The sequence below is a fragment of the Gymnogyps californianus genome, chromosome 1, assembly GCF_018139145.2.
Source record: "Gymnogyps californianus isolate 813 chromosome 1, ASM1813914v2, whole genome shotgun sequence".
NCBI lineage: Eukaryota > Metazoa > Chordata > Aves > Accipitriformes > Cathartidae > Gymnogyps > Gymnogyps californianus.
In genome coordinates, this window is record NC_059471.1 from 67,667,040 (window position 1) to 67,692,803 (window position 25,764).

The following is a 25,764-nucleotide window of genomic DNA, read 5'->3' on the forward strand; positions in this document are numbered from 1 at the left end:
AGGCAACTGTGGTAGACTAACTGTACTTTCCAGAGAATTTAAGCAAAACAGCTGGACAGAGTATGAGCATCCTTCTGAAACTTTAGGTTCATTTATTCAAACTAGAGGAGAATCTATCACAGCTTCACTGACAGCACAGGATTCGGAAATGAGAAAAAGATGTATAAATACATTAACTCTTAGACAAACTGCTTAGAATTAGTATTTTTAAATAAGATGATTTAGACTGACTGGTTAGCTTGCTGCTCCTTGTCTCTCATAAGGAAGTGAAAAAGATTTATTGGTCCTGGGGAGCACTGGGAGCAACACTCACATTTTGCAGAAAGCCAGAGCAAGCTCACTCACTGAACACCTGAATGAAAGAGAATCAATGACAGAAGTCAGGATGTGCTTTGACATACTCTAATCTTACACGTAGTTAGCTCTGGCTATCCCCATTCACATTGGATGGATTGTATTTCAGAAGCAAACAGTTAAAATTGCTTGGTCTTGCTTTGTAATCTTATTAAATGACAGGCAAGTGAGACTTGTATTTTTATGGAAAGCAGAAACATGTGGGTAAAAGGTTTGGATTAGTGGAGGTCATCTTGTCCCTTGTTGCTGATGTATCTGTTCCCGCTTGGTTGATGTTGTTCCAGCAGCTGTGCCACCTCAGGCTGTAATTTCAGCACTTCCAACAAACTAAACAGTATTGGGCTGGCCTGCACTCAGAGGGAAGATTGCTTGTGGAAAATTCAGGCATCACAGGAGGTATATTCTTCTCTCAAAATCAATTCCCCATGGAAGAGAAAAAGGGCTATCTGTGGACAATGAAAAATTGCCAGGATTTGCGTGTACTAGACACTGGAACATATTACAGGGAAATAATTCCTACAAACAATTCATCAGTTCATAAAAGATGCATTTAGCTAGAGACTGAGGAGTCAGCTGAGACTGACAGAACATATCACACCTGCATGGACTGTGGTCTAGAGGTGACAGAAGCAGAAGCTCCTCTTGCTCAGGCAACATATTTCTGAAAATTAGCTGGGCTTTGCACTGCCACTGGGGCAGCCTGGACCGGGTGAGGGGCGGGAATGAGAGGGGCCTTGATGGTTCTCAGATGGTCTGACATTGTAGAAACAGGTCCTTGACACCATCAAAGCCACAAGCGTGAAAATTTCACTCTCTCTGAAGACTGCCCTCCAGTTTTGGCAGCTCCCACAGCATCAAATCTGAGCATCCAAAACCCGATCCTTAATGTATTTCATGCATTAAAAAAATCAGGTGTTGCCCCTGCTCCCTCCTGCCCTCATGAGAGCATGTCTCAAACAAGGCAAGTAATACTTTATTAGCATCAAGAAGAGAAATAACAACACGCTCGAGCTGACGGCTTCCTTTCTGGGAGTCAGGGGAAGCTCAGCCTCTCAGCACCCATGGGAGTGCAGGGAGTCCCAAGTGTTCTGTATCCATGGCCATCGCAGGCCTTGCTGCACCCAGCAGCACCGCACAGAGCTGTTGTCCGGCGCACTGAGGTGTGATCAATTATTACGGTGCATAAGCTTTGCAGGCAAAGCAGCTGAGGTTTCTGCAACCTCCCGTCAGCTGTGCTACAGGCATTTGCAGTCCTACTACGTTTCCAAGCAATGCCCTGTGAATTACTCCTGGGACACACTGAGGTGGCTGAAGTCCTTTTCTCTTATAGGGACCAATTGATCATGTATGCTTTTTAAAAAATGAAGAAAGAATCCCAGAATCGTTTTAAAGGATTGCAGAGTAACTGGCTGTCAGTGTCAGAGGAATGCCCAGGCACGTAAATGAAAAGTTCTGTGATAAAGTGACCAAGGCGCTGTGGCTTTCCAAATGTCAAAACACTTGGGCTGTAATTACTAGTTAGCTTTGCAATAGCAAGAGACTTGCTAGAAGCTGCTCAAGCCCTGGCAGCATTTGTAATAAGAGCATCCTCTCTTCAGCAAAAATTGGACTTCATCTTTTTTCTTAGTTTCGTCTTTTTGTTACTTAAAAAACAAAAATGGAGCCATCAAAGACCATTTGCCAAAAAACCTCCCAGTACCCTTACACTAAAGTCAGGTCTTTAGCAGTTATAAAATTCCCCTTTCTTAAATTAAAGAGCTGAGCAAGAAGGATCATCAATGAAAAACAGAGCTAACCAAAGGGAACAACTGGAGTATAAGCAGGGAAGGGGGGTCAACAGCACTGTGGTTTTTTTTCCTTTTGCATTAAGCCTGGTTTTACATTGCAATCCTATCCTTCCATTCTATCTTCCCTTCCTTTGTCTGTTTTCTCCACTTGTTTTTCCCTGACACATGACCTTCAGATATGACCATATAATTAAATGCAATTGAGTTGCTCTGATTTAACTAATTGCCACCCGTCACGTGTGCCACCTAAGCCAATGTTCTCCATTTCCTCATCCTACCCCAACTGTGAGACAAAACACATTAGCTCAAATGTCAGGCTTAAGTTGATTTGGGTAACCCAAGATGTCTGAGGACATGCTTTATGCCAAAGCTGGTAGTAGGATAATTTCAGTGGTACAGCCAGTGAGTGGCATCTCACATGGGTTACACACAGTCACATCTGTAACCTCAAGAGCTCTCTGGACACCAATTTGTTGCTTGTCTGGAGCGTGCTACACAATGAGGCAGTGACATCTGGTTGGTGTTTTCACATGCAACTACTGCAGAAATAATTAGCAATGACAACACATACACAATGTATTCCTCTTTACTCTGCCAGCTAGTTGACTGATACAGAAGAGGCCAGTGTGACCTGAAATAAAAGGTGGATCCTGCCAACTAACAGCAAGAAATGGTCAATTTTAACACACAAGCTCAAAATGCCTCTCTGAAGATGTTGGTCACATACACCCCACATCTGAAAATGATGGAAACTATATGAAGATAAAATCAGTACTGCACTGGAGCAGAAATGACAGCTTTGTCATAATAGTCCATCTCCGAGCCTGCCTACCATAGATGAAGATGAAAAACCTTTTACACAAGTCAGATAACAGTGCAAGATTTCCCCTTGACCGCAGTGGTTGATCGACTGATGGTCTCTACAGACTGACAGCCTTTCTTATTTTCATTTTAGCAAAACAGTGTGGGTAAACATTGACTTAGAATTGTCTCATCTTCAATTTGATCATGGTTGATTGGAGTGTCTCTGCCTATAAAGATAACAGAATTAGTAGTCCATTAGTTAGGCAATCACAACTTCTATTCAAGCTCCTGTACTATGATTACTTTGCTGTATCTGACAATCTTCTCGCAGCAGAGCAGGCAATATGATGAATATCTTGCACAAGTTTGTTCTTTCAACTTCTTCCTGCTAGGACAGCAATGTGTGCGTTTGAGGGGTCCCTTCCAGTCCTGCACTCTCCCTCTTTTTAACTCAGCAGCATACATGCAAGATCTCAAACTGCAGATAACCAGATGCTACCAGTTGCTTTGCAATGGTTTCTAGTTAATGATTTTCTGTCAAACCAAGAGGACATTTCAAGTAGGTACTGTCCTGGTTTCGGCTAGGACAGAGTTAATTTTCTTCCTAGTAGCTGGTATAGTGCTGTGTTTTGGATTTAGTAGGAAAAGAATGTTGATAACACACTGATGTTTTCAGTTGTTGCTAAGTAGTGTTTATACTAAGTCAAGGATTTCTCAGCTTCTCGTGCCCAGCCAGCAAGAAGGCTGGAGGGGCACAAGAAGCTGGGAGGGGACACCATCAAGACAGCTGACCCAAACTGGCCAAAGAGCTATTCCATACCATATGACATCATGCCCAGTATATAAACTGGGGAGAGTTAACTGGGAGGGCGGATCGTGGCTCGGGAGCTAACTGGGCATCGGTCAGCGGGTGGTGAGCAATTGCATTGTGCATTGTGCATCACTGGTGGTTTTTTTTTCTTTTGTTGTTGTTTGTTTGGTTTTTTTCCCTTCCTCCCCCTCCTTTTTGTTATATTCCTTTTCATTATTATTATTATTATTGTATTTCATTATTACTATTGTTAGTATTATATTTTACTTTAGTTATTAAACTGTTCTTATCTCAACCCACGAGTTTTACTTTTTTTTTTTTCCCTCTTTCCTCCTCCTCACCCCACTGGGAGGGGGAAGGGGGAAGCAGCTGCGTGGTGCTTAGTTGCTGGCTGGGGTTAAACCACGACAGGTACCAACAGGGCTTGTCTCAGTCCCAGTGCTAGTCAATCTTTTCATTAATTACATGGTAGGTGAGCTAGAGAGTGCACTTCTAAAACCAGCAGTGGGCACTGAGCTGATTAGGTCTGCAAGCAGTTGGAGGGTGTACTGGTTTTAGCTGGGATAGAGTTAATTTTCTTCGTAGTAGCTCGTAGGGCACTAAGTTTTGGACTTGTGACCACACAAGGGTAATAACACACCCTGTTTTAGTTATTGCTGAGCAGTGCTTGCACAGCGTCAAGGCCTTTTCTGTTTCTCACGCTGCCCCACCAGCGAGTAGGCTGGGGGTGCACAAGAAGTTGGGAGGGGACACAGCTGGGACAGCTGACCCCAACTGACCAAAGGGATGTCCCATACCATATGACATCATGCTCAGCAATAAAAGCTGGGGGAAGGAGGAGGAAGGGGGGGACGTTCAGAGTGATGGCGTTTGTCTTCCCAAGTAACCATTACACGTGATGGAGCCCTGCTTCCCTGGAGATGGCTGAACACCTGCCTTTCGATGGGAAGTGGTGAATGAATTCCTTGGTTTGCTTTGCTTGCATGCGCAGCTTTTGCTTTACCTATTAAAGTGTCTTTATCTCAATCCATGAGTTTTCTCACTTTTACCCTTCTGATTCTCTCTCCCTTCCCACTGTGGTGGGGAGTGAGTGAGTGGCTGTGTGAGGCTAAGCTGCCTGCCAGGGTTAATCCACAACAGAAGGATAAACAGGGTAAGAATTCAGAACAATTTTCCTAAAATGGAGAAATGATCCCAAATCACCATGGTGAAATCTGCAAAGACAAGCATGACATGCTGCTGTTAGGAAGGAGAAATCAAATGCACTGATGCAGAATGAGGAGTGACTGGTCAGCCAGCAGCTCTGCAAAAAGGGACATGGGAGTTACACTGGGTCACAAACTGGGTGTAAGCCAAGATGCTGCTGTGAAAAAGGTGAACTTCATCTGGAAACATATTAACAAACGTCTTATATGTAAGCCATGGAAAGTGTTTATTCCATCCTAATTGGCACTAACAAGGTCTCAGCAAAACTCCACTCTGGGGCACTGCTCTTTAAGACCCCAGGAAGCTGAAGACTGCCCAGAGGAGAGCTGAAAGTGTAATCAGAGGCCTAGAAAGCATTACCTGTGAAGAAAGGCTAGGAACTGGGCTCAGTGAGATTGAAAGAAGAGAATTCCTAAGGACTGAACACATTATTAGTTCTTTAATACGTGGAAGGCTGTCAGAAAGCTGATCATCTGGAGCAGGACATGAAGAAACAAGATTCATTTGTAACCAAAAAAGGTTCAGGAGGGATAATAGGGAATTTTCTGGCCCGAGGAATATGAAAGGACAGGAATAGATTGCTCAGGGAAGTTGTGGAATGATCTTAGTTGAATGATTTTAAGAAAAGTTAGACAGACATCTGTGGTGGGTAGTCAGCATGCATCTGACTTTCTCATGGCTGGTGAATGGAAACCCATCCCAGGCCTGCGGGGCCACCATCCTTCCTGCCTTCTCTGTGCCACTTTCCCTGCTGCCCAGCTGTACCTCTTGGCCAGGCTGCATCTCAGCCTGCCAACCAGGAGTATCTGGCTTAGATACAAAACCTGTCCAGAAAAATTTTAAAAGTTGGAAAATCAGTTCTCTCTTTCATGTCCTGATCAAAGCCTGGCTTATGCGTTTCCCTTGCCACAGCAGGCACCATCGTGTTGATAGGATCTGCCTGCCGGACCTCCCCGCTTTTCTGTCTCAAAACTTAAGATATGAAGAATAACATGATGTTGTACAGGAGGGAATAGAGATCTCTGAAGTCATTAAAAAAGCCAGCTAGTTCCATTTTAAAATATACCAGTTCTGAACTGCTCATGAATTAGGACTAAAAACTACGGTACAGGAAATCTACTTTACTGCAAAATAAGTTGGCCATGGACTCACATTAAATTACTTCTTCTCTCCCTGGGGCATCTGGTGATGAAGCCCAATGCCAGTCTGCTGCTAGCATGCTGAATACAGTGAGCTGTGAGTGAAGGTTAATATTTTAGCTTCTGTAGTCTTAACTTACAGAAAGATATCAGTGAATATGAACCAAACAAAATATATGCAAAAAAGCAAAGCGACAGGTTGAGTTCTGCCTTTATAATGAATTGGTTTTTAAAAGGTTCACTGCTTGACTCCCTCTATTAATTGATTACAGGCATCCTGCAGACGTAGTGTCTGAAAAGCAACTTTTGCATGGTGTACATTCTGAATTCCTGAGACTGATCTTTTCTCCAGAGAGCATAATAGGAGCATTTTTTTTTCAGTCCTCCAGAGACCAGCACTGACTCCATGTCTTGAGTTGGTCTGAAGGGAATTACTAGATGCTTGAGACATTCAGTCAAAAAAATAACAACCCAAACTGACTTTAAAGTGGCTTTACCATTTGGCAAAAGAAAAGCTGGGGGCTTGTGAATCTTTCTGCTGCTACTGCAAAATGAAAAATAAACAAAAATGTACAAAATAAGATAAATAACCCTTTGCTATAACTTGGTTATGCCCTCGAGTTACATGATAAAAACAGAAACATGCCGCAGATATCTGTTGTCTGTTATAACGTGCTGTTCCTACAGTACTGATGTTTCTCAGAAACTGCAATTTCATTTAGTTTACGTAATTCTTCTAACAGAGCTTACTGAAGTATTTCTGCATTGGTGCTAGATATTTTAACCCACCTATTATGTGTAACTATAGAGAAAAGCAAGGAAAAATACCAGTACCTGTGTGACTGAAAAAAGAAACATGGGCACTGAAAAGTTGATTATAGCCAATTTTCACAGGAAAGTTCAAACTTTGTCTCCATAAAACAACTGCATTGGCACTTGAGATATTTGTATCTCAGTGAATCATCTCTGTTGCCTCTTGGTGGTTTAAGACTTACTGGCTTGTGAATTCATAGTTGAAAAACCACTGAGGAAAGCAAATGAGTCCTGGACACGTGGGAGGCCAAGATGCCACCAACTCTGACACACTGCAAGTTGTTTCATTGTTTTCAAGGCATCCAACTTCTTACTGTGTTTTTCTGCTGGAATGGTTTTATCCTACATGTCTTCCTTCCTGGGAGTGGTGGGGCAGTGGCAGCCCCATGCCAGCTCTGTGTGTTACTGCTCCAAGGCAGAAAGTGGAGGACAGGGACAGGCACAGCATTTGCACTCTGGTTTTTTTTCACCTGTGCATGGGAATTGGGAGCTTGATGTTATGAGGGAAGGAGCGATCAAACCACGTTCTTCAGGAACAGGGCAGGGAGAGGGCAGATGCTGTGATGGGACGCTCAGCTGCAGAGTTGTGTGGTCTGGGGTGGGGATTGGCCCCTATGATCCCTCAACAGTCGGAATGTGTCAATGTCTCCCGTCAATACCACAAGAGTGCTTACATTTCACCCGACTACTCTAAGGAGATGCTTGCCATCCCCTCCCACAGCCTGGCCCCATCCAGCCATCTGGTCCTGCATGATTCCTTCTGCAGGCAGGGGAATGCCATGGGAACGCCAGTGCCGGGATGCTCACACGCAGACACGCACACACACTCGCGCACACACACGCCTCCAGCCTTCTGCTTCCAGCGCTCCCTTGCATGCTCTTTCTTTTGTCAGTTCTACTTTCTTCCCCAAGCAGCACTAAGGATTTAGTTAAAGCCCGTGGGTCCTCTGTGTTATAAAATTAGGTCTCTACAGGTGCCAGAAGAACGCTGGGCCTTGGCATCCAAACAGCTTCGTCTCCAGTTAGTAGATAAACTAAATTTCCTCTTGAAGCTAAAGCACTCTTCATCTTCTCTTCCCCTGGATCCACTTCTCCTTACGGCCACAGAATGCAGCACAGAACCACTCGAAACGGCATTAGAGAAATCCACTGCGGACTCTTGAGAAATCCTGTGACAGCACTATGAGGCAGATAAGCAGAGGCGGGGGGAGAGGAGAGAGAAGAGGAATAGCTTTCGGAGACTGCTTGGCAGCAAAGTCAACGCTTGAAATATCTGTGGGGAGTTTGAAAGCATTTCCTAACATCAAAAATGTGAAGAAGAAAAAGAAATTTTGATCAATGGCTTATTGCCCTTGATCTAAGCAAAAGAATCCTAGCCAGTCAGAAATAACAGAAATCTGTTTTATTGTAAAGCTGAAGTTTTCTGTGTTTTGACAGCTGGGGCTCATGCTTTTGGCTGGGTTATTTGCCAGCCTTAAAATATTCATCAGCGAGTTGCCAGGTTTTTGTCCTTTCAAATTGAACTCTAACGATGAAGGAGAAGGTGCTGGAGAGATTTTAAGCATGAGTTCTCTGCCCTAAAACAGAACTTTGTGGCCTGAATTCACACGATCAGAAAAAGAGGTTTCCACTCCCTGGCCAAGTTTCTGGTGAATCACTTGCTGGTCACAGAGCCAAGATTCGCTTTCTGGAGCATGGGAAGCAGTGGCTCATTTGTGATGAAGACAGTCCCCTCGCCTTTGTTGAGAGGAAATGGATTAACAATGTGTATTCTGTGCACAAGTCTTGAAAGAACTGAACTAAAATATTCCAGATTAAAGCATCTTTACTGAGGATCAAACTGGAACACATGTTAAACTGAAAAGTCAGATCTGACTCTGAAAATGATCGGTGAAATTTCGGTGTTGGTGGCTCCAGGATCAACTCAGATGTCGTACAGAGTACCCAAGCAAATTAGTGTCACAGAACTTACTCCTTATCTTCTTGATGCAAACCTTTACATTACTATTCCAATGTTGCTTCCTCTTAATGCTTTCTATATTTTGATACACTTATTCTAAGAATTCAAGCCAGGCTCTTCTGCTCTTGTGCAATTTGTTTGTTCTTATGTCTTCCGCTGCTTTCATTTAGTCACTTAGCTGTTCTCATTCCATTTCACACCTGTACAACTTAGGGGACTTTCTTAGGTGAACCGGTTACAAAGTGAAAAATATTAAATCATTTCATATCTGCTAGGAAGACTGAATTCCTCTTCCAAAAATTCAGGGTCAGTCATATTGACTTTGCATCTGAAAAATCTACTTTCATCAACTCTGTCCTTAGCTTCCTTTACTGTCCCAGGGCGACCACTATTTTTGTCATGTCCTTTTATATCTACGAAGTCCTTGCAAGTGCTCAGCACTTCACTTTTGAGACTGATCTTCCATTTTCTGGATAAGGAATTAAATTTCTTTAGTGGATATGAAGTAATAACAAAGCCTTTTCACTCAGGGACAAGTTAATATGAAAAGAAGTTGCAATGCAGAGACTAACACTTAGTAAGTGAAAACTGAAGGTGCACTACTGTGTAGGATCAGGTGCTTCAGGCAGTTTGAGTTCTACCAAGTGATAGCTTAAACAGACAGCTGTAATGATGTGAACTAAGGTCAAAGAGCATCTCAGAGTTTACAAAACCAAATTTTCAAAGGGCTTTTGATCTAGTCTCCAACCCTACGCAAAGCCAGGGTGGGCGACTAAGCATGCAGGTGGCAGGTCTGCACTGAGGGACGTTGCCTGGTGGGACTGATCATCGGGCTGCAAATTAGGGGAAGGCAGAGGAAGGCACTGGCAGAAAGGGGGAGCGGTGGAGAGGGAAGTCTTTCTGGTCATGTCTATACTGGCATATAAAACAAGGCCAGGATTTAGCATCAAACCCTGGTCTGCATCCATTAACCATTGTGGGCTTGGCTTCTATCAACTAGCACTCTCCCAGGACAATGTATGGGCATCGTTTGGGCCACACCACGTACCAGGACTGTTCTCAATGAGCAGTCTGGATGCAGACTCCTCTATTTTGGGCAGAGAAGAAAGCTTAGAAGTGTGGATGCAAGTCATGCAGGGACGCTTGCAGGGCCAGAAAACAGGCCTTGGCTTGTTCTATTTTGTAATGTAGTCCTTACACCAGGATCATGCCAAACATACTGTATCATTTGAGCAATGCAGCTATTTTGAGCAGAAGGACCGATATTTGAGAAAGCAAGTGACACTGGTGAGAACAGACAGATGTTTACTGATCCAATCTTCACATGCAAAGCTGTCGGTGCATGTTCAAAGTCATTTTCTGAAGATGTGTCTCTTGTTATCTTAACATCAGTAAACAGCAGCCCAGTGTCTTTTCCCATTTGTTGTGACTTGCTTCTCCAGATCCTCTATATATTCCAGGGACACAGTTACTAAATTTAAAGCTGCAAACAGATTTGTTCTCTCAGCACACTTGTAAGAAACATTTAATTTTACATTGCCAATTTTCAAATATTTCTATATACTCTGGCTAGGTAAAACAGTAAGGAATTGGTGTAACTCAGTGATGAATTAATGGCTTGCTTGCTAGTGCAAGCTCTTATTTTCCTCTTTAGCAGATATTGGGCCAGGCATTTTGGAAGAGTTTAATCAAAATCCTCATCAAAAGCCAAATGAGTGGATTTTAAAGAAAGTTTAATTACAGTGGTCAAACCACCCAACATGATTTGCTTGATTTGATTAACGTAATGAGGAGCACATTTAATGAGAAATGCATTAATTCATTCAAACAAGTGGTTTTATCAGAGGTATTAAGCATCAGCCCAGATTATGTACAGCAGAAACTATCATAGCAAAAATTGACCAAGGTCAAAGCAGTAGTCATGCCATAATTACAAGCTCTCAGCTGTAATCTACCAGTTGAATTTGGGCAGTACTCATCATGACTGAAGAAGCAGGGTCCCCATTTAAAAAAGCCCCCAAAACATAGGGGTTTGCTTCCATTCCACAGCTGGGATCTCCATCCCTTTCTTTCAGATGTTCAGAAGATTTGGGAACTGGGATTGAATTCTCTCAGTTTCAGATGGTTACACATGCAGATATTATTAGCAAATGATGAAGCGAGAGCTCAAAGGACTCCTGATACCACCCCCCACCCTTAAAGGAAACGGAGTGTTCCCCATTTGCTCTCTGTTTTACCTCCCTCGTGTCCCTGTGATATCTTTGGGACACTCCTGTTCCTAACCTGCAATACAGTGACTTTGGGGGATAATTATTATTTTCCTTCTGGGGAAGGAAACCTCCTTCTTGAAAAAGAAAAAAAATTGGCCTCAAGCGGGAAATACTTGAGAAAAGGAAGAAAGACTCTCCTTTACACCGTGCTCTCTTCAACTGCCTTCTTTAGATGTATTTCAGCCCCTGTATTCCAACTTTCCTGTTTCAGGATCCCTCCCCATGGGCTTTACACAGCACCCTCCACCCTCCCCACTGGCACCCCTTGTCCAGTGCCCCCTGCTATATCTCCCAGCAGCTGCTAAAGTTCTTCTCTCTCCTATGCTGCCCTGACCACTGTTACCTCTTTGACTTCTGCCGTGCTCCCTTGTCTTTATTCAGTCCCCAGCTTGTTATTCCTGTAGTGTCTGTGCTACCTCTGCGTGAGCCGCCTTTCCTGCTGCTTTGTACTGTGTCCGTATAGCACTGAAACAGCTTTGATTTTCAAGTGCTCTGCTTCTAAGCCTGCTCAGCTGCCTGAGCACTTTTCAAGCACTGTTGCATAGTGGACTTAAGCGCTATCTATTGCTCAGTCTTTCATCAGCTACCACCAGCAGCTGGCAAAGGAGAGCAGCTTTGAAACTGTTCCCTAAGCGGACAGGAGGCTGGTCAAGGAGTTGAGAAGCGGAGCACAAGCACAGTTGCAGATAGGATCCTCCGGTACATACCAACAAGCGAAGACTGGCGTGGAGGCCATATTTTACCTCCTGATTAAGTCAGCAGGAGTATGACAGTAAGACGCTATTATTAGGGTGCCTAAATGAATGTAGGTGCCAACGTTCACCTGCAGGTTTGGAAGTCTGAATCAAAACCTTCAAGAAATAAGCTGAAGTAGAGAACTAGAGATGTCAAAAAAATAGACCTAAGGATTTATTTGCTATATTAATAGAAGATGAGCAAGAAAACCATTCCTGCTGATCTGAAAACCATAATCCTTAGGATTATTTCTGCCACTTGCCTTTAAACCACAAGGAAATAAGAGTAAAAATTGGAATTGGAGTCCCTTGATTTTAGAGAAATCTTGGGATGTGCCTGTATCTGACTGCTGCACACCAAGAGGAACCCATGACATTGGTATATAAACATTTGCACAGAGGAAAACATTAACAGTGATGACCTCACCAGTACACTCAGCAAGGCTGTTCCCAACATAAAGACAATTCTGTCTTGGAACAAGCAACCCAAATAGCATATACAGACTCACTACAGCAGCTGACCCTTGATGTCACATTTGGTATCCATCAGTGGAATCTAGGTGGGAAATCATAAAACATAAATTGGTAGAAGATCATATCTTAAAATACTTTTTTGCACTATCTCCCAGCCCAGCCTTCAAGCAGACAACCAACCTTGCTAAACTCATCATATGAAGACAATTTCCCAAGGACCAATATATCTGACTATATCAGAGTGATAAATGCAAAAATTGCAATTTATCTCCACAGCCCTCAAAAGAAACATCTTCTGCAACAGAACCATGAAAACCAGTGGATCCTCAGTACGTCTATCCCCAAATGCAAACTACTTCTTCCTATGTACCATGTGCCCTCTGTACCGTAGTGAACTCACACTGACAATCAGTGTCTGAAAAACCCCCATGGTTAATAACAAGAGAATGTTTCCCAAAACAGCCATTCTCCCTCTGATCATTCAGCTCTCATCCTCAAGGGAATCCTACAAAAGAAACTGGAAAGGCTAAGCTGGGATTAAAATTAATAATTTGATGGGAAACCAAAAATTGTTGATTCCAAAAACAATGCTAATTTTATGGCACATTACAATTTACCTCAGATACGATTTGCTAATCTCAGTTTCTCAGGAGATAACTACCTGCGCATTTCTTCTGTCCTGTGTTCAGTAGAGCTGAAGACCTTATTACCGCTCCTCTTACTAACATCCCCTCTGTTCCTTTCATCTCAAAGTACCTGAATGATTAATATAATGAAACTGAACTCAGATAAATTGCTTCCGATCTTTGCTTATCTGGCAGTTTGCTAGTTATGTCCCTGCTTCTGTTTTTTGTTCCTCGGACTTGTCTGTTTTTTCCTATCAATCAGGTGTACTGATAACAGATATTGCCTCTCTCCACAGATATTCCTTCTGAGTGTTATGACTGTTCCCTATTTACCAAAAACCCTGCCCAACCAGCCTCCACTTTGGAAATATCAAGCGTGGTTCCAGATATGGCTCCAGTTCTGACTCACAGATTCCTTTTTCAATAGTTATATGGCTTTTAGTCTGGCTTTATCCAAGCTCTCAACTGCTTCAAAGAAATATTTGGGTTTATGCAAAGAATAGGAACACAACTTAACTGGCCAAACATCAGTCACTACTTCTAAAAGGAAAGGAAGCATCGTTAACTCAGATCTTTCTAAAATGAAAGTGAAATATGACATGGAGGAGATTCTGGAATATATTGTTCAACACAAGGCAGTTATGCACCACCCAATCCAGTCAGAGATGAAAATTTTTATTGTCACTTCTCTCTGATACTTCCCAGGTACTGAATTGGTCTTTGGCAATGCTCACTGCAATGATGTAGTATATTATTTGCTTCTCCCCTTCATCCATGGAGCTCAAACCCCCCATAACTTTACTTCCCTGCATCCAAATTCAGTAACTTAAAGCTGTAACAGCTTGGGAAAGGTTAACCAGTATCTTAGGAAAGGACTCGATATGATTTTGCCTAGGAAATTTCAGTGTGAAGTCCCACATGAATTAAAATATATGGACCTATAGAATAGCATGATATGTTTTAGGAAGTATTAAATAAGCCAGCACACAAAGCTCTGAGGTAACGTGCACGTCTACCACCTTCTGTCAAATACCATACACTTCCTTGGTAGCTTGCAGAAGTAGCAGGTATTGCTCTGCTCGCACAGCAGGCAGTCCTTGATGCACACGTGGAAGTCATTCTTTGTAAACAAGTACCTAAATTTCACATCCAGGGCAGAAGTTCTACACTCTTCTTCTTTCACTGAAAGGCACTCAGAGAGAATTCAAGACAGGATTAAAGAAAGGATTTTAAAACCTGTATTCCTCATCTTATGAAACTAGGGTTTATCTGTGACCCTGACCACACGTGAGACCTGCCACCTCAGCATTACCATGTACAAAGTAAATGTTTACCCCATATGTGCCTGTCACCATGGAAAAGCTCGGGGAACATATGGAAAGGACTTTTTTGCAGGTCCAAAGGAAAAGCAGGGCCCCATATCTCTTCCTCCTACTCGGATACGAACCAGGATCTTGCTTCCAGCAGGCAGTTTGTACCAGTGGGCTCTGCTAGGCAGTACAGAGATAACCCTCAGCATTGATAAATGGGAACTGCTAACACAATGTAAACATTTGGTGAAAGCAAAATATTTGCCAAGAACCTAAAAGGCTGGGTGCTCAAAGCAGCACTCCACGCTGGCTTTCCTTAGCAAGGTGCACAAGGAATGGGCACTCAGCTATCGGTCCCACTCCTGGCCCCTAAGAGATTGAACCTACAGTGCCTCGTACCTATGACCCAACGAGCCGTATTTAATTCCCTTCTCCCTGTTCGGCTGTGCCACTGCAATGAAAGTTTCTGCAAGAAACTGAGATGTTTCTGGAGCAGTAAAACAGCTCCTGCTGCTCATGAGCCAGTGTTTTACTATGCCTGTGGCACCTGCCCCGGGGCTAGTACCACCATCACCTTCTTCACGTAGCGAGGCAGACGGCTTCTGACTTGGCCATCAGGTTTTGATGACAAAGAGCCCATGATAACTTCTTTCTGCATCACTGCAAATTTGCAGATCTGGGCACCGATCGTTGGAAGAAATACACAAATTCAGCCCATTAGTGGCTCAACCTTGTTTCCCACCTGCAAGTGGGTAATGTGAGAGCAGTGTTGGGAATGGTGGGGGGGGAAAGGATGAAGCGTGAAAATAATGTGAGACGAGGATGCCCAAGCTGGCAGGTGATGAAAACCAGCTTCCACCCTCCCGGGCGGCCGAAGGATCCCTCCTTGACAGCCCCATGGAGGGAGAGGAGGCGGGAGCGCGGGGCATGGTGGGGGCGCGGCAGCCCTTACCTTCTCATTCTTCCTCTCCTCGGCCTTTCCGGCGGGGCCAGGGGTGACAGGGCCACCCAGGGGCCCGCCGCCCGCCTCACCGTTGAGGTGGGCCGCGCTGACGTTGGGTGGGGTGATGGCGGCAGCGGCGGAGGTGAGGGGGATGAGGGGCCGGGCCCCCGGGGCGGGCGGCTGGTGGCCGTGCTGCGGGGAGACGGCGGGGTGAGGCCGGATGGCTGCCGCTGGCAGGCGGGAGGGCGAGCTGGGCATCCTCAGGGGCGAGACCGTGGCGGTGGGCCGCTCCGGGGCCGGCACTGGGGGGTGAGCTGCGGAGGGAGGACAGAGCACGGTTAAGCCCTCCATGCACTGCCAGACCTGGCCCTTCAGTGGCCTTCGCTGCCGTGAGGCACCAGGGCCCGACGGAGAGCTAAGCTCTTAGCCTTAACCCAGGATATCTCAGCCTGCAAGTGTTCTCGGCTGAATCCTAGAAATCCCCCTCCTGGCTGTGAAAGGCCTGTCTGCAGTTACCAAAATGGCTGGTCCTCCCTAATGACGTGACTGGGGAACGGCCTGACCACCCCTGCCCATGCTTGGAAATAAACAGCAAGCCTACTGTGTTTTTAAAATACCTTATCTCGTTCCAGCTGAGCTGTTTTCCGAACCTCCAGGACCCCCTCCTAACCTGATAGGTTTTGGAGCAACACAACATGGGACATAAAGGGTTAGTCCAGATGATCCACGCCGACCTGACCTCGCAGACAGCAATTACAAAGGAAAGTCTCTTGTTTCAGCCCTAACAAAATGATCAACAGCACGTCACTGTGCTGCACAAGATAATTTAAGCAGAAATCCACCAGAGGATTTCTGAGCTCAGCCTTGTCTCTGACAGCAAAATCCCTAAGGGACTATGCAGTGCCTTTTATTCTTGCTGCCTCTGCTGAGCAAACCCTGCCTACAAGCACTAGGAACCAGGAATTAGTGCTCGTCTGTTTAATGGTGACCGCGACACACTGCCAAGGTCAGCTCTCCAGGGATTCAGGAGCCTGTTGCATGCCTCATGTTGCAAAAAGTGTGACAAAGCTCCAGGTCCATTTTCACAACGATGTTGCCTTTGACTTCCAGGTTGGTTGATTGCTTAGGTGTAACCTACATACAGCTCCACTTCAAGTATGTACAGACCAGAAGCCGAGTCCACACTCAGACATTCCCTCACTTAAACAATTCAATAGTAGGACTGGCTGGAAAATGCCCATTTCACAAATGATTTCAGGGTTTCATAATCTGGTTTAGTTCTGCCTCCGTGCAAAATTTGAACCTTTGAACATTTTTCTGAGCACAACCTACTCACCCAGCCCACAAGAGCCTCTATTCTGGTCAGGGCATTCACCTGGGATGTGAAAACATAGGATCCGGTCACTGCACTGTTCTCCACTGCGGAGAACAGCTCTGGGCAGCTGTCTATTCCCTTTGCAACCTGAGCCAGGACAGCTTCATGGCTGAAGTCTGGTTGAACTACATCCATTCCTGGCAAAAAGCTTTGAGTCGAACAAATCAGCTTTTCTTTGACCAAGAAGCATTTTTCTGGAAAATTTCTGACCCACTCTGATCTGTGGTTTTCTTAAAAATTCATCTGAAGGATACATTTTTACGCAGGACCAGCTGGAGTTCACTCAATCTATAACTAAACAACAATGCTAGAACAACTCAAACCACTATTTTCTGTTTCTATGGTTAACAGCGGCACCCATTACCAGGGATTGAAACAATAAGGAGTGCCATTAATCATACTCCCTACACCAGCTGAGCACTCCTGCCAGGAGGCAATTTCATCCCCCAGCCTTATGCCCTATTATCCGAAGCGATACTGAACATGATGGGCCAGTGATCATCAGATTAGCACCTCCAAAGTTTACATGATTCTCCCTCACGGTAACTCCTTGACTCTATAACATCTCTTTTTATTAATGTTGCTCATAGCAAATCAACCAAACTATCATTAACCAGTCTTGAACTTGATGTGATTTTACCATGTAGCATGAGGAAGGGCTTAAAAGTTCTTATTACAGACTCCTTCAAGATTATTCTTACTATCAGTTACCATTTCCCCCTCCCTGAATTACCAAGAACATACATTGGAAAGCGCAATTGCTTTCCAGAGAGCCAGACAGGGCACCACTGGTTATCTTGAAGTGATTCCCACCTTCTGATTTTCCTGTTTGGAACCTGTGTGATAAGCAACCACTGCTGCCAGAAATCTAATTTTCTGGGATGGTTAAGCTTGCCGGGTCCAGGTTTTGAACTACTGGTTGTAGGGAGCAATGGCTTTCCTAAATTTAGATGAAAAGCACAATAATGGAATTTCACTGCATGTACCTGGATGCAGAAGACTGATTTGATAATCATATTAGGTACAGTACTTCTTTCATATAGAACTCGGTGTTTCCAGACACAAGAGAAACAGAAAACATGAGAAACAGTAAAATAAATGGCCTGAGAAAAATCAACTCTGAGCAGAGCTCTCACATTTTATTCTGTAATTTCATCTGCTTACTGTTACAATGTATGCCTTTGCTCTGGGATCTCTGGATCTGGACTGTGCTGCATCAAACATGCTATTAATTAGCAATGCTCACTGAAGGCTATTTTTGTTCTACACCACTCATATTTCATTTTGGGTGTATTCCTACATTAGTGGCCTTGTGCAAAATTGATTTGTTACTCATGTATATTGCAAGCCAACAGAAACGTGATTTGAATACTGTGCCAGCTTGCCTCTCTTGGAAAGCTTTTCCAAAAGTCAGTGTGCATTGCCCTGTCCTGCAGGACTAAAGAGACCTTTTGAGGAGCTCTGGTCCACAGGATACTGGTGAGGACATCCATTATGGAGAAAAATATTGGTAATGAAGAAAACTTTCCTTTATTTATCCTGGCAAAGGTTTATTTAATTAAAACAACAATCTCATGAACCTTCTGGAAGGGCTGGAGAGCTCCCTGCTTAGGAGGTTTTGGAGCATCTCTGTGGTCCCTGGATCACCCCGCCTGCCAACTCCTTGGCACTTTAAGTTGTCAGAGTGACCTGGAGGAGCAATCTTAAATCAGGGAAGCTGCTGGAGGTGTAGCACAGCAGCGCCATGGAGGGAAGGTACGGGGCATGCCAGGTGCGTGGGGCAAAATGATCTGTCGCCTCAGTTTCAGGGGAGTCCGTCTGCCTGTTGGCATGGGCACAGGAGGCACCGGGAGCACCCGAACGCTTCCTGAGAGCCTTGCCCAAAAAGGGACATTTCTGCCTTTGCACTGTGGGAGCAGAAGGGCTTTTGGAAGGGTCTGACTTGAGGGCAAAGCAGCACTTTCTGAACTAAACAAAAAGAGGATAAACTGATTATTCCCCAGTGTGACACGGATGCCGTGTAAAGTCCTGCCACTGTTTGTTGAGCAGAGGAGTCTGCACTGTTCGAGATTCAGATTCACACGTATTTGATTACGTTTTCTTCCCTTTGGTCTGGACTGTGTAGGAAGTGAAATTAGGTGGTCATAATGGTGCCTTCTGGCTTCAAAAGCTATGAATCCATGACTTAAACCACAGTGTATTTCTCATTTGTCCTTGCTCTGTTTTGTATCTAAGACCTCAGTTTTCAGCAGTCACAGTCCTTACTGATCTGCCTTTGTAAACACAATGGCTCACATCCCTATAAAATATCAGAAACAAAATGTTTTAATTTTTGCTATAAAGTTCCACCACAGGATTTACTTTTACTTTACTCAACATCAGAGCTGTTTAATATCAGGGCAGGGGAATAAATTATACTCTAGAAAATTGTGCTGTACATCAGAAAGGGAACCCAGAAAGAACAGAGGCCCCCTGGTGTGAGAAGCTCTTATTCTCATTTCAAAAATGTGGCAGTATTTTTCAGATCTTTTGCTTTATCATTAACACCGGGTCCTGTTCTGCTTAATAAATACCTTTCATCCCTGAAGCCCAATGGAATGCTTCTTAATTTTAAGTCGTGTATTACTTGCCCTGCGATAAGGGCAGTATTTTTCCGCCAGCAAGCCAACCGGATTCAGAACTGTTAATCTCCTCAGTATGCAGGGTGCTTGCTTTCACTCAGATAAATTGTATAAATATTTGTAAACACTATAATCTATTTCAGCTGTAGCAACAGAACAATCTGATAAACACAACGTGGTTCCCAGGGATCAATAGAAGCCCATAAATATTACAAGCAAATAAAACATACTCTATTCCACATTGACTGAGCTGTGACTAAAACGAGAAAGAAAGCTACGGGGACAGGCAGATTCGAGAGGCTTGCGCTCAAGGGGTACGACATCAATCCTGCCGACGCAGGGCAAGAGGCACCGGCGGGCGTGCACACATACCCATCTGCATGGCGTTGCGGGTCTGGCTGGCTGGCTGCTGAGCTGAATACCTCAAGCAGTTATTCAGCTGCGGAGAGGCTGCCTGTAGCTGGGGATGTGTCTGAGGCGCAGTGATAGGAACAACTGGCCTGACAGCCGTGGCGGCATTGGTGTGACCGGCCCCGATGGGGTGGATGGCTCCTGGGGCTCCTTTTGTTGTTGAAGCTCCCCCAGGTCCACTGTTCCTCGGCTGCCCGGCTCCCACCGGCACCCTGCATGGAGACAAGGCACAGTGTAAGCACGCTGCAGAGACCCCGATACCCAGCTGCAATGCTGATAAGCACCTCCAGTTACTTAGGGGGTTCAACATGATACCCTCTCAGGTGTTACAGTAAACCGAGATATAGATATGTATTTATCTTTATAGAACACAGTTGTAAGCATGCTGGAGGACATTTTCACCCCTTTATCCTATGGGAAGAAGTACAGGGTAAAAATGGAAAAGATAATTTTTCTCATCACTTTTTTTCTTAAGCTACATTTCTGTCTGAATAGTTTCTAGTAAAATCACAAATCTAAATTCAGAAGAAATAGGTATCTCCCAAATGTCATTTTGTGTGCCACAGGCTATTTTACAGGCACTAATGGAGTGATAATTAAAACAGACTCAGAGATCTTTTCTTAGGACCAAACCTGCATACAGCCCCACAGGGAGAAAAAAAGATGGATAACATCAAATCTGTGTGTGACTGTTGAAGGGGACTGAAAAGCAGCAGACTTGGCAGGGCTTGGCTTGGCTGAACACTTACCTTACCAATGTAACCAGCCCTAGCTTAGACTTGCTAAGGAAATGCAAAAGGGAAGGGAATGCAGCTGACCGTACTGAAAAGGAAATCCAAACAATAATTGACCCCTCTTTCACTGCTCACTTAAACTGTGTGCATAGTTTGAATTTCATCTGAGTGGCTGGGGAGACCTCAGAGGGAAGGAACGAGGCGCTTTCTCCTATGCAATGAGTTCAGCCTAGAGCACGTCTTGGTCCTCTTACCACTGAGCTAGAAACTCTCTGACCAGGGCAGGAGAACACTGGGGCAGACAGAAGGACACCAATGGACAAACTCAGCTGCTGCTCAGCAGCTCTTTCTCTGAGTTTCTTGCTCAGGTTCCTGAGTAATTTCCTTCCCCAGCAGTAGATGCCATGAAACAGAGGGATCACTTTGTGCTGTTCTCCTCTCCCGGGCTTGCTCCATGTGCCAAGATCCTCCCCCAAGAAAGGACAGCAGCGGGGATATGATGCAGAACAAAGTATGGTGAAGGAAATGGAAATGAGACTGTGCAGGGGATTAGCAAGGAAGGAGGGGATAACAGAAAGGGTACAAGACCAACCTACGGGGGGTGGGACTGGGAGAACTTCTGGGGCCCCAAAATTGTTGTGTGGGAACACAGAGAGAAGAGCAGAAAGAAGGAGTATGCTGAACAATCTGGCCCAATTCAGAAGACAAGAAAGACAGAAGACACAGCCCTAAGAAAATGGTGGAAAGGGGAAGAGCCAAAAGAGTGAAATTCTGATAGAAAGGGACCAAAACACAGGCTGGAAGATATGGTCCAAAAGTGCAAAAGATAGCCATCCCCTCTGCCCAATCCACCCTCCCCCCAAAATAGCAGGAGGAAAAACACCACTGTGGTGTCATTCACTTGTCTCATCTCATTGTTCAAGGCTTGCCTGGATTACATTTTGCTAAATGAATCTGATTTTTTTTTCCTTCAAATTTTTTTCATCAGCCTCCAGGTAGGGAAAAGCTGGGAATCCCACCAGATGGAAATCTTGACTGTCTGTCATCTGCTGTGAAGAGCTGGCAGGGTAGCAGCAAGGTTCAGCTGGAGCTGCCTTGGCCATCTGCACTAGATTGAGTTTGCCAGAAAAGCACACCTAATAGTTCAATGAGAGCTGTTTTCAGGCAACCATGAGCACCGACAGGTACAGAAACTATCGGCGACTCCCACAGAGCTGGACAGATGTTGGATGTGGCAAATTTTCTCTGCTGCCCTGTGCCTATCTGTCCATCTAAAGGGTCTTGTCCTTTTTCCACCATGCTCTGCTCACACGTGTGCTTTGGCAGCTTATAAATCTAGTTCAGCATTATTAAATTCACAGGCAACTTCTTTTTCTTGGGTTTTGTAGGGAGTGGCAGAAAAACATGTATGAATCTAATCCTCTGCTTTACTGTCAAAGGGGAACAAAGTAAGTTGAAAGTGCAGCAAATAGGAGATTTTGTTGCTATCAGATTTTTCTTGCTGTTCTCACTGAGGGTGATTTACACAGGAACTTAATTAGCTCACAGGATCATAAATATAATCATAAAGCTGCTTTCGGGTTTTGTGGAAAGCACTTTTGCCCTTTAGCAGTTCTCTCTGTCTTGTTCTAGCTGTGACATGCTGCATTTAATAAAGTCTTGCTGATTCAGATCACCAACCCTTCAGCACAAACTTCTTTACTAATTAAGAGCTGAAGAGGCAAGGAGTGAAGGCAGCCAAGGGGCTCTATAAAATCAGGTAAATACATTTAGGTTGATGAACAGTGACGAACCCATTAATTGGATTAATTAATGGGTTTTTTTAAATGAAATGCAATATTAGGACTGTCAGCAGGCTTAGTTATTGTCTTCTAATCTGCTCTTAACTTTTGGTCTTGCTCAGTCCATATATTACAAACTTGACATAAACTGAAGATGGAACAAATGTGGATCAGTTTTTCAAGATCAACACTGTCTGAGTTGTGAGGTGTTTTTCTCCGGAGAGGAGTGAAAGATGGTGGAGACTGTGTGCATGTGGGAGGAGAGACTGAGAGCATATGAGAAGGAGCGAGTTCGGTTTGCAAACCCATGGTTGCTCTAAAAGAGATATGGGCATACACATGGCAACATTCACTTGCAAGAAGCACATGGGGCAAAACAGTCTGGGACACACTGATGAACTTTCTCCTCAGCTTGCAGACTATTTCAGAGTGGGCTCTAGATCAGAAAGAACCTTTGATTTGGTGTTGTCCAATACTGAACTCTGACAAATGGCATTCCTCCCCAAACATGCTATTCTTTCCTTTTCTCATCTTCTGCAACTGAGACAGAGGTAGCTAAAATCAGACAATTTACTGAACTCTCCTACCACTTCTGAATTTTAACGGTTCAAACATTAGTCTAGATCCAAACAATTCAAGATCTTTGATTTAAGAAAAACAAAATCTACATGAGGAGCTACTGAAAAGCAAGACACAAGCATTCCTTATTCTGTTTATCCCTGTTACATGTCCAGCAGTTTTATAACAATAAAAAGATCATTAGCCAATAGGTTCTTTACAATAGTAAAACCTGGGCTCATCAGACTTTGTAAAGTCAGAGGCTGTAAATGCCATCATCTAACACAACTAGTGAAGTCTTCTGAGAACACGGATAACTCCAATGCTACAACCAGCAAGTTTCATTACCCAAGTCTGCAATGCCACCAGAAAATTTCTGGAAGGGCAATGTGATTTAAAAGCAGAGCTACCTTGTTTTCAGCATCCTCCAGACGCAGAATCCCTCTCAGCCCCAGCTCAGGCATATCCACCTTGGCCAGCAGTCCTCACCTTGAAACAGGCGTCACGTAGTTGCCTGGGAAGACGCCGGACATCCCGCTCCTCAGAGACGTCCCCTTGAACCAGCCGTCCTGGCACTTCTCAGTGACTCGGTACATCTCACCTTTGCGGAGCTCCAGCTCATCGTTCTTCTGAGGCTTGTAGGCGTACAGGGCTAGGTAGCTGCGGGGAGAGGTCACACAAGAAGAAAGCACACAGCTGACATCAACCACTGCCTGTCCCACTTCGACTCCAGCCCCACAGAGCAGAAAGTGAGCAGAAACGCTGCTCAGAAATGGTGGTTAAAAAGGGACATCATTACAGCACACACCAGCAAGGAATGGCAGAGACAAGATCAACGGGATGCTAAGACAATAAGGGAATAACTAATCAGATTAAAGGGAGGGAGTAATTTAGAAATTCATAGGACATACTTCTTGCTCAGGGCACAACCAAAGCAAAACACTACCACAAAGCAGCACTGAAGTTAAGGACTTAGCAGCAGTTTCAGAAGGAGAAGGCAATTACAGAGACAGCCAGAGTAATCAGGACTTGAGTAGGAAGGCTTTGCAAAGCCTAACATCTGGATGAAGTATATATTCGTATGCTTCAGGGCGGGAGCCACCTCTACCGTGGATTTTCAGAAGAAACTTTTCTTATGAGTAGGCTCCTTCAAAAACATTTAAGGCAGCTTTTCTTGCAGCTTTCTCAATGCTATTTATGCTGGCCAGTTTTAGAAACAGCACATCAAACTGTTCTGATCTGGTATGGTAATTCTTGTATTATGTGGGTAAAACAAAAAGTGACAGAGGGCCAAATTCTGCAAGGGGATTTTTACTTAAGTAAGTGAAGTGGTAGGATTTGGCTTTGGTTGTTTTGCAGGCAAGTATTCTAATAAATCTTTAATAGAGGACCCAATATGTAGAACTTTTTATTTATTTAATTACAGCTTTTTATTTATTCCCTTTGCTTAGAATCTTTCTTTTTATCTCTCTTTTGTTCTTCTGTTACTACTTCAGGGATGTGTCTAATGTTGTGAAATGACTACAACTTAAAGTCCCTAAAGATATTCTCTCTGTTTAGAGAGAACCTTGTTGAAAATTAAGAATGATTGCTTGCACTTTGGGGAATAATGGAAAGTTGGGATAGGATACCAAAAGTGCACACACAGAACAACACTTTCTTTGGAAATACTAATTTTTTTTTGGTACTGTCGCCTTTCTACAAATGCAAAAAGGGATTTCTGGTAATTCTTGATCAAGGTTGTGCCTTCTTCATTTTTTTTTTATTTGTGCTTTACAGGCAGTGCAGAGAGATTAGGACAAATGGGGAAACACTTACAGAAAGTGCATTTACACTACAAAGTGCAGCAGAATGCTCTTAGGCTCAGGGGTGGGTGAGAAGAGGTTTGCTGCCCACCTTATAGCAGCAAACCGGAGAAATAATGAAAACTATAACCATTGTGATTGTAGACTTGCAGCCAATAAAAATGATAGATGGCTCTTTACTTCTGCTCTCCAGGAAATATAATTGAGGAATAAATCCTGTTAGTTTTCCTGATTCTACTCCTTCATGGTACCAGTAGATTTCCTTATTTTTATTCTGAAGGCAGTAAATAAACAGCAGTAATGAGCAGAATATGAAATATTTGGTAACAGCTCCTTGGGGCATGCTTAGGCTGATGTGCCTGGCTCTGTTTACCACGTGCATGGGGTACAAAGACATAATCAGAAACCGTATTTCATAAGTCAACAGATGGGAGAAACCATCCTGCACATCCTTTGTTTAGCCTATATAATCAGGTGGTCCTGTGCAGGTCTGTAGCTGTTCACCTGATGGAAAACATGAGGCTACATATGAACTGAAGAACATTAAAATGCATCACCCTGACATGAAATAAGGTTGCATGCTTCAATGCTAATCCTTCAGCACTGCGCTCTGCTAGGACATAAAGGAAAGTGCCAGACTGCAGTCACTCGAGGGATCAGAAAGTGTGGCTTTGACTACCTCTTTTTAAGTTGCTGCTTACACAGGGCTCATATTCAGAAGCTATGGGTAAAGCGGGGGTCAAGGACAGAGCATTTTAGAAAGACTCACTTAGCCCTTTCCCCAAGGGGCTACATGTAATAATGTAATTTACAGGCTGAGATGCTGGAAGAAGGTGCAAGGAAAATTACCCTAACTGGATCATAGGCCGCTTTCCGTTGCAGCTATCGCCAGCTCTCCTACTAGTTTCTTTCTATTCCTCCCTGCAAATTCCCCCAACTCAGCCTCCAGATAAGCCTGAACATCCAGTATCACAATGAGCCTAAACATCCTCCGAGAGAGTATCAAAATCCTTGCAGAGACTAAAAGAAGGTGTACAACAGCCCAGCCTGGGCTCCATGCCAAAACTGCCCAATCTCTGTATGGCTAAACTGATGAAAACTTGTATGTGATAACCACATAGCGTGACCCTGGGACAACGGAGGTGATCAGTGCTTTCTTCATGGACCGGCGATCCCACCACCTATGTGGGGCAGTGAGGATGCCCATCCCTGGGGGTTTCCTCTATTAGTCTGCAAAGAGGCAGGGTC

At 44.2% G+C, this 25,764-nt stretch overlaps 1 protein-coding gene across 1 annotated transcript in view; it reads right to left on the minus strand.

Moving 5' to 3' along the window:
- Nucleotides 1-25,764, minus strand: part of SH3RF3 (SH3 domain containing ring finger 3) — a 255,130-nt gene that overhangs the window by 19,659 nt on the left and 209,707 nt on the right. Inside the window, exons 6-8 of the mRNA XM_050903904.1 lie at nt 23,201-23,371; nt 19,600-19,850; nt 15,241-15,545 (exon numbers count right to left, since the gene is read on the minus strand). Of these exons, the coding sequence (XP_050759861.1) occupies nt 15,241-15,545; nt 19,600-19,850; nt 23,201-23,371 (727 nt within the window). The remainder of the gene's footprint in view (nt 1-15,240; nt 15,546-19,599; nt 19,851-23,200; nt 23,372-25,764) is intronic.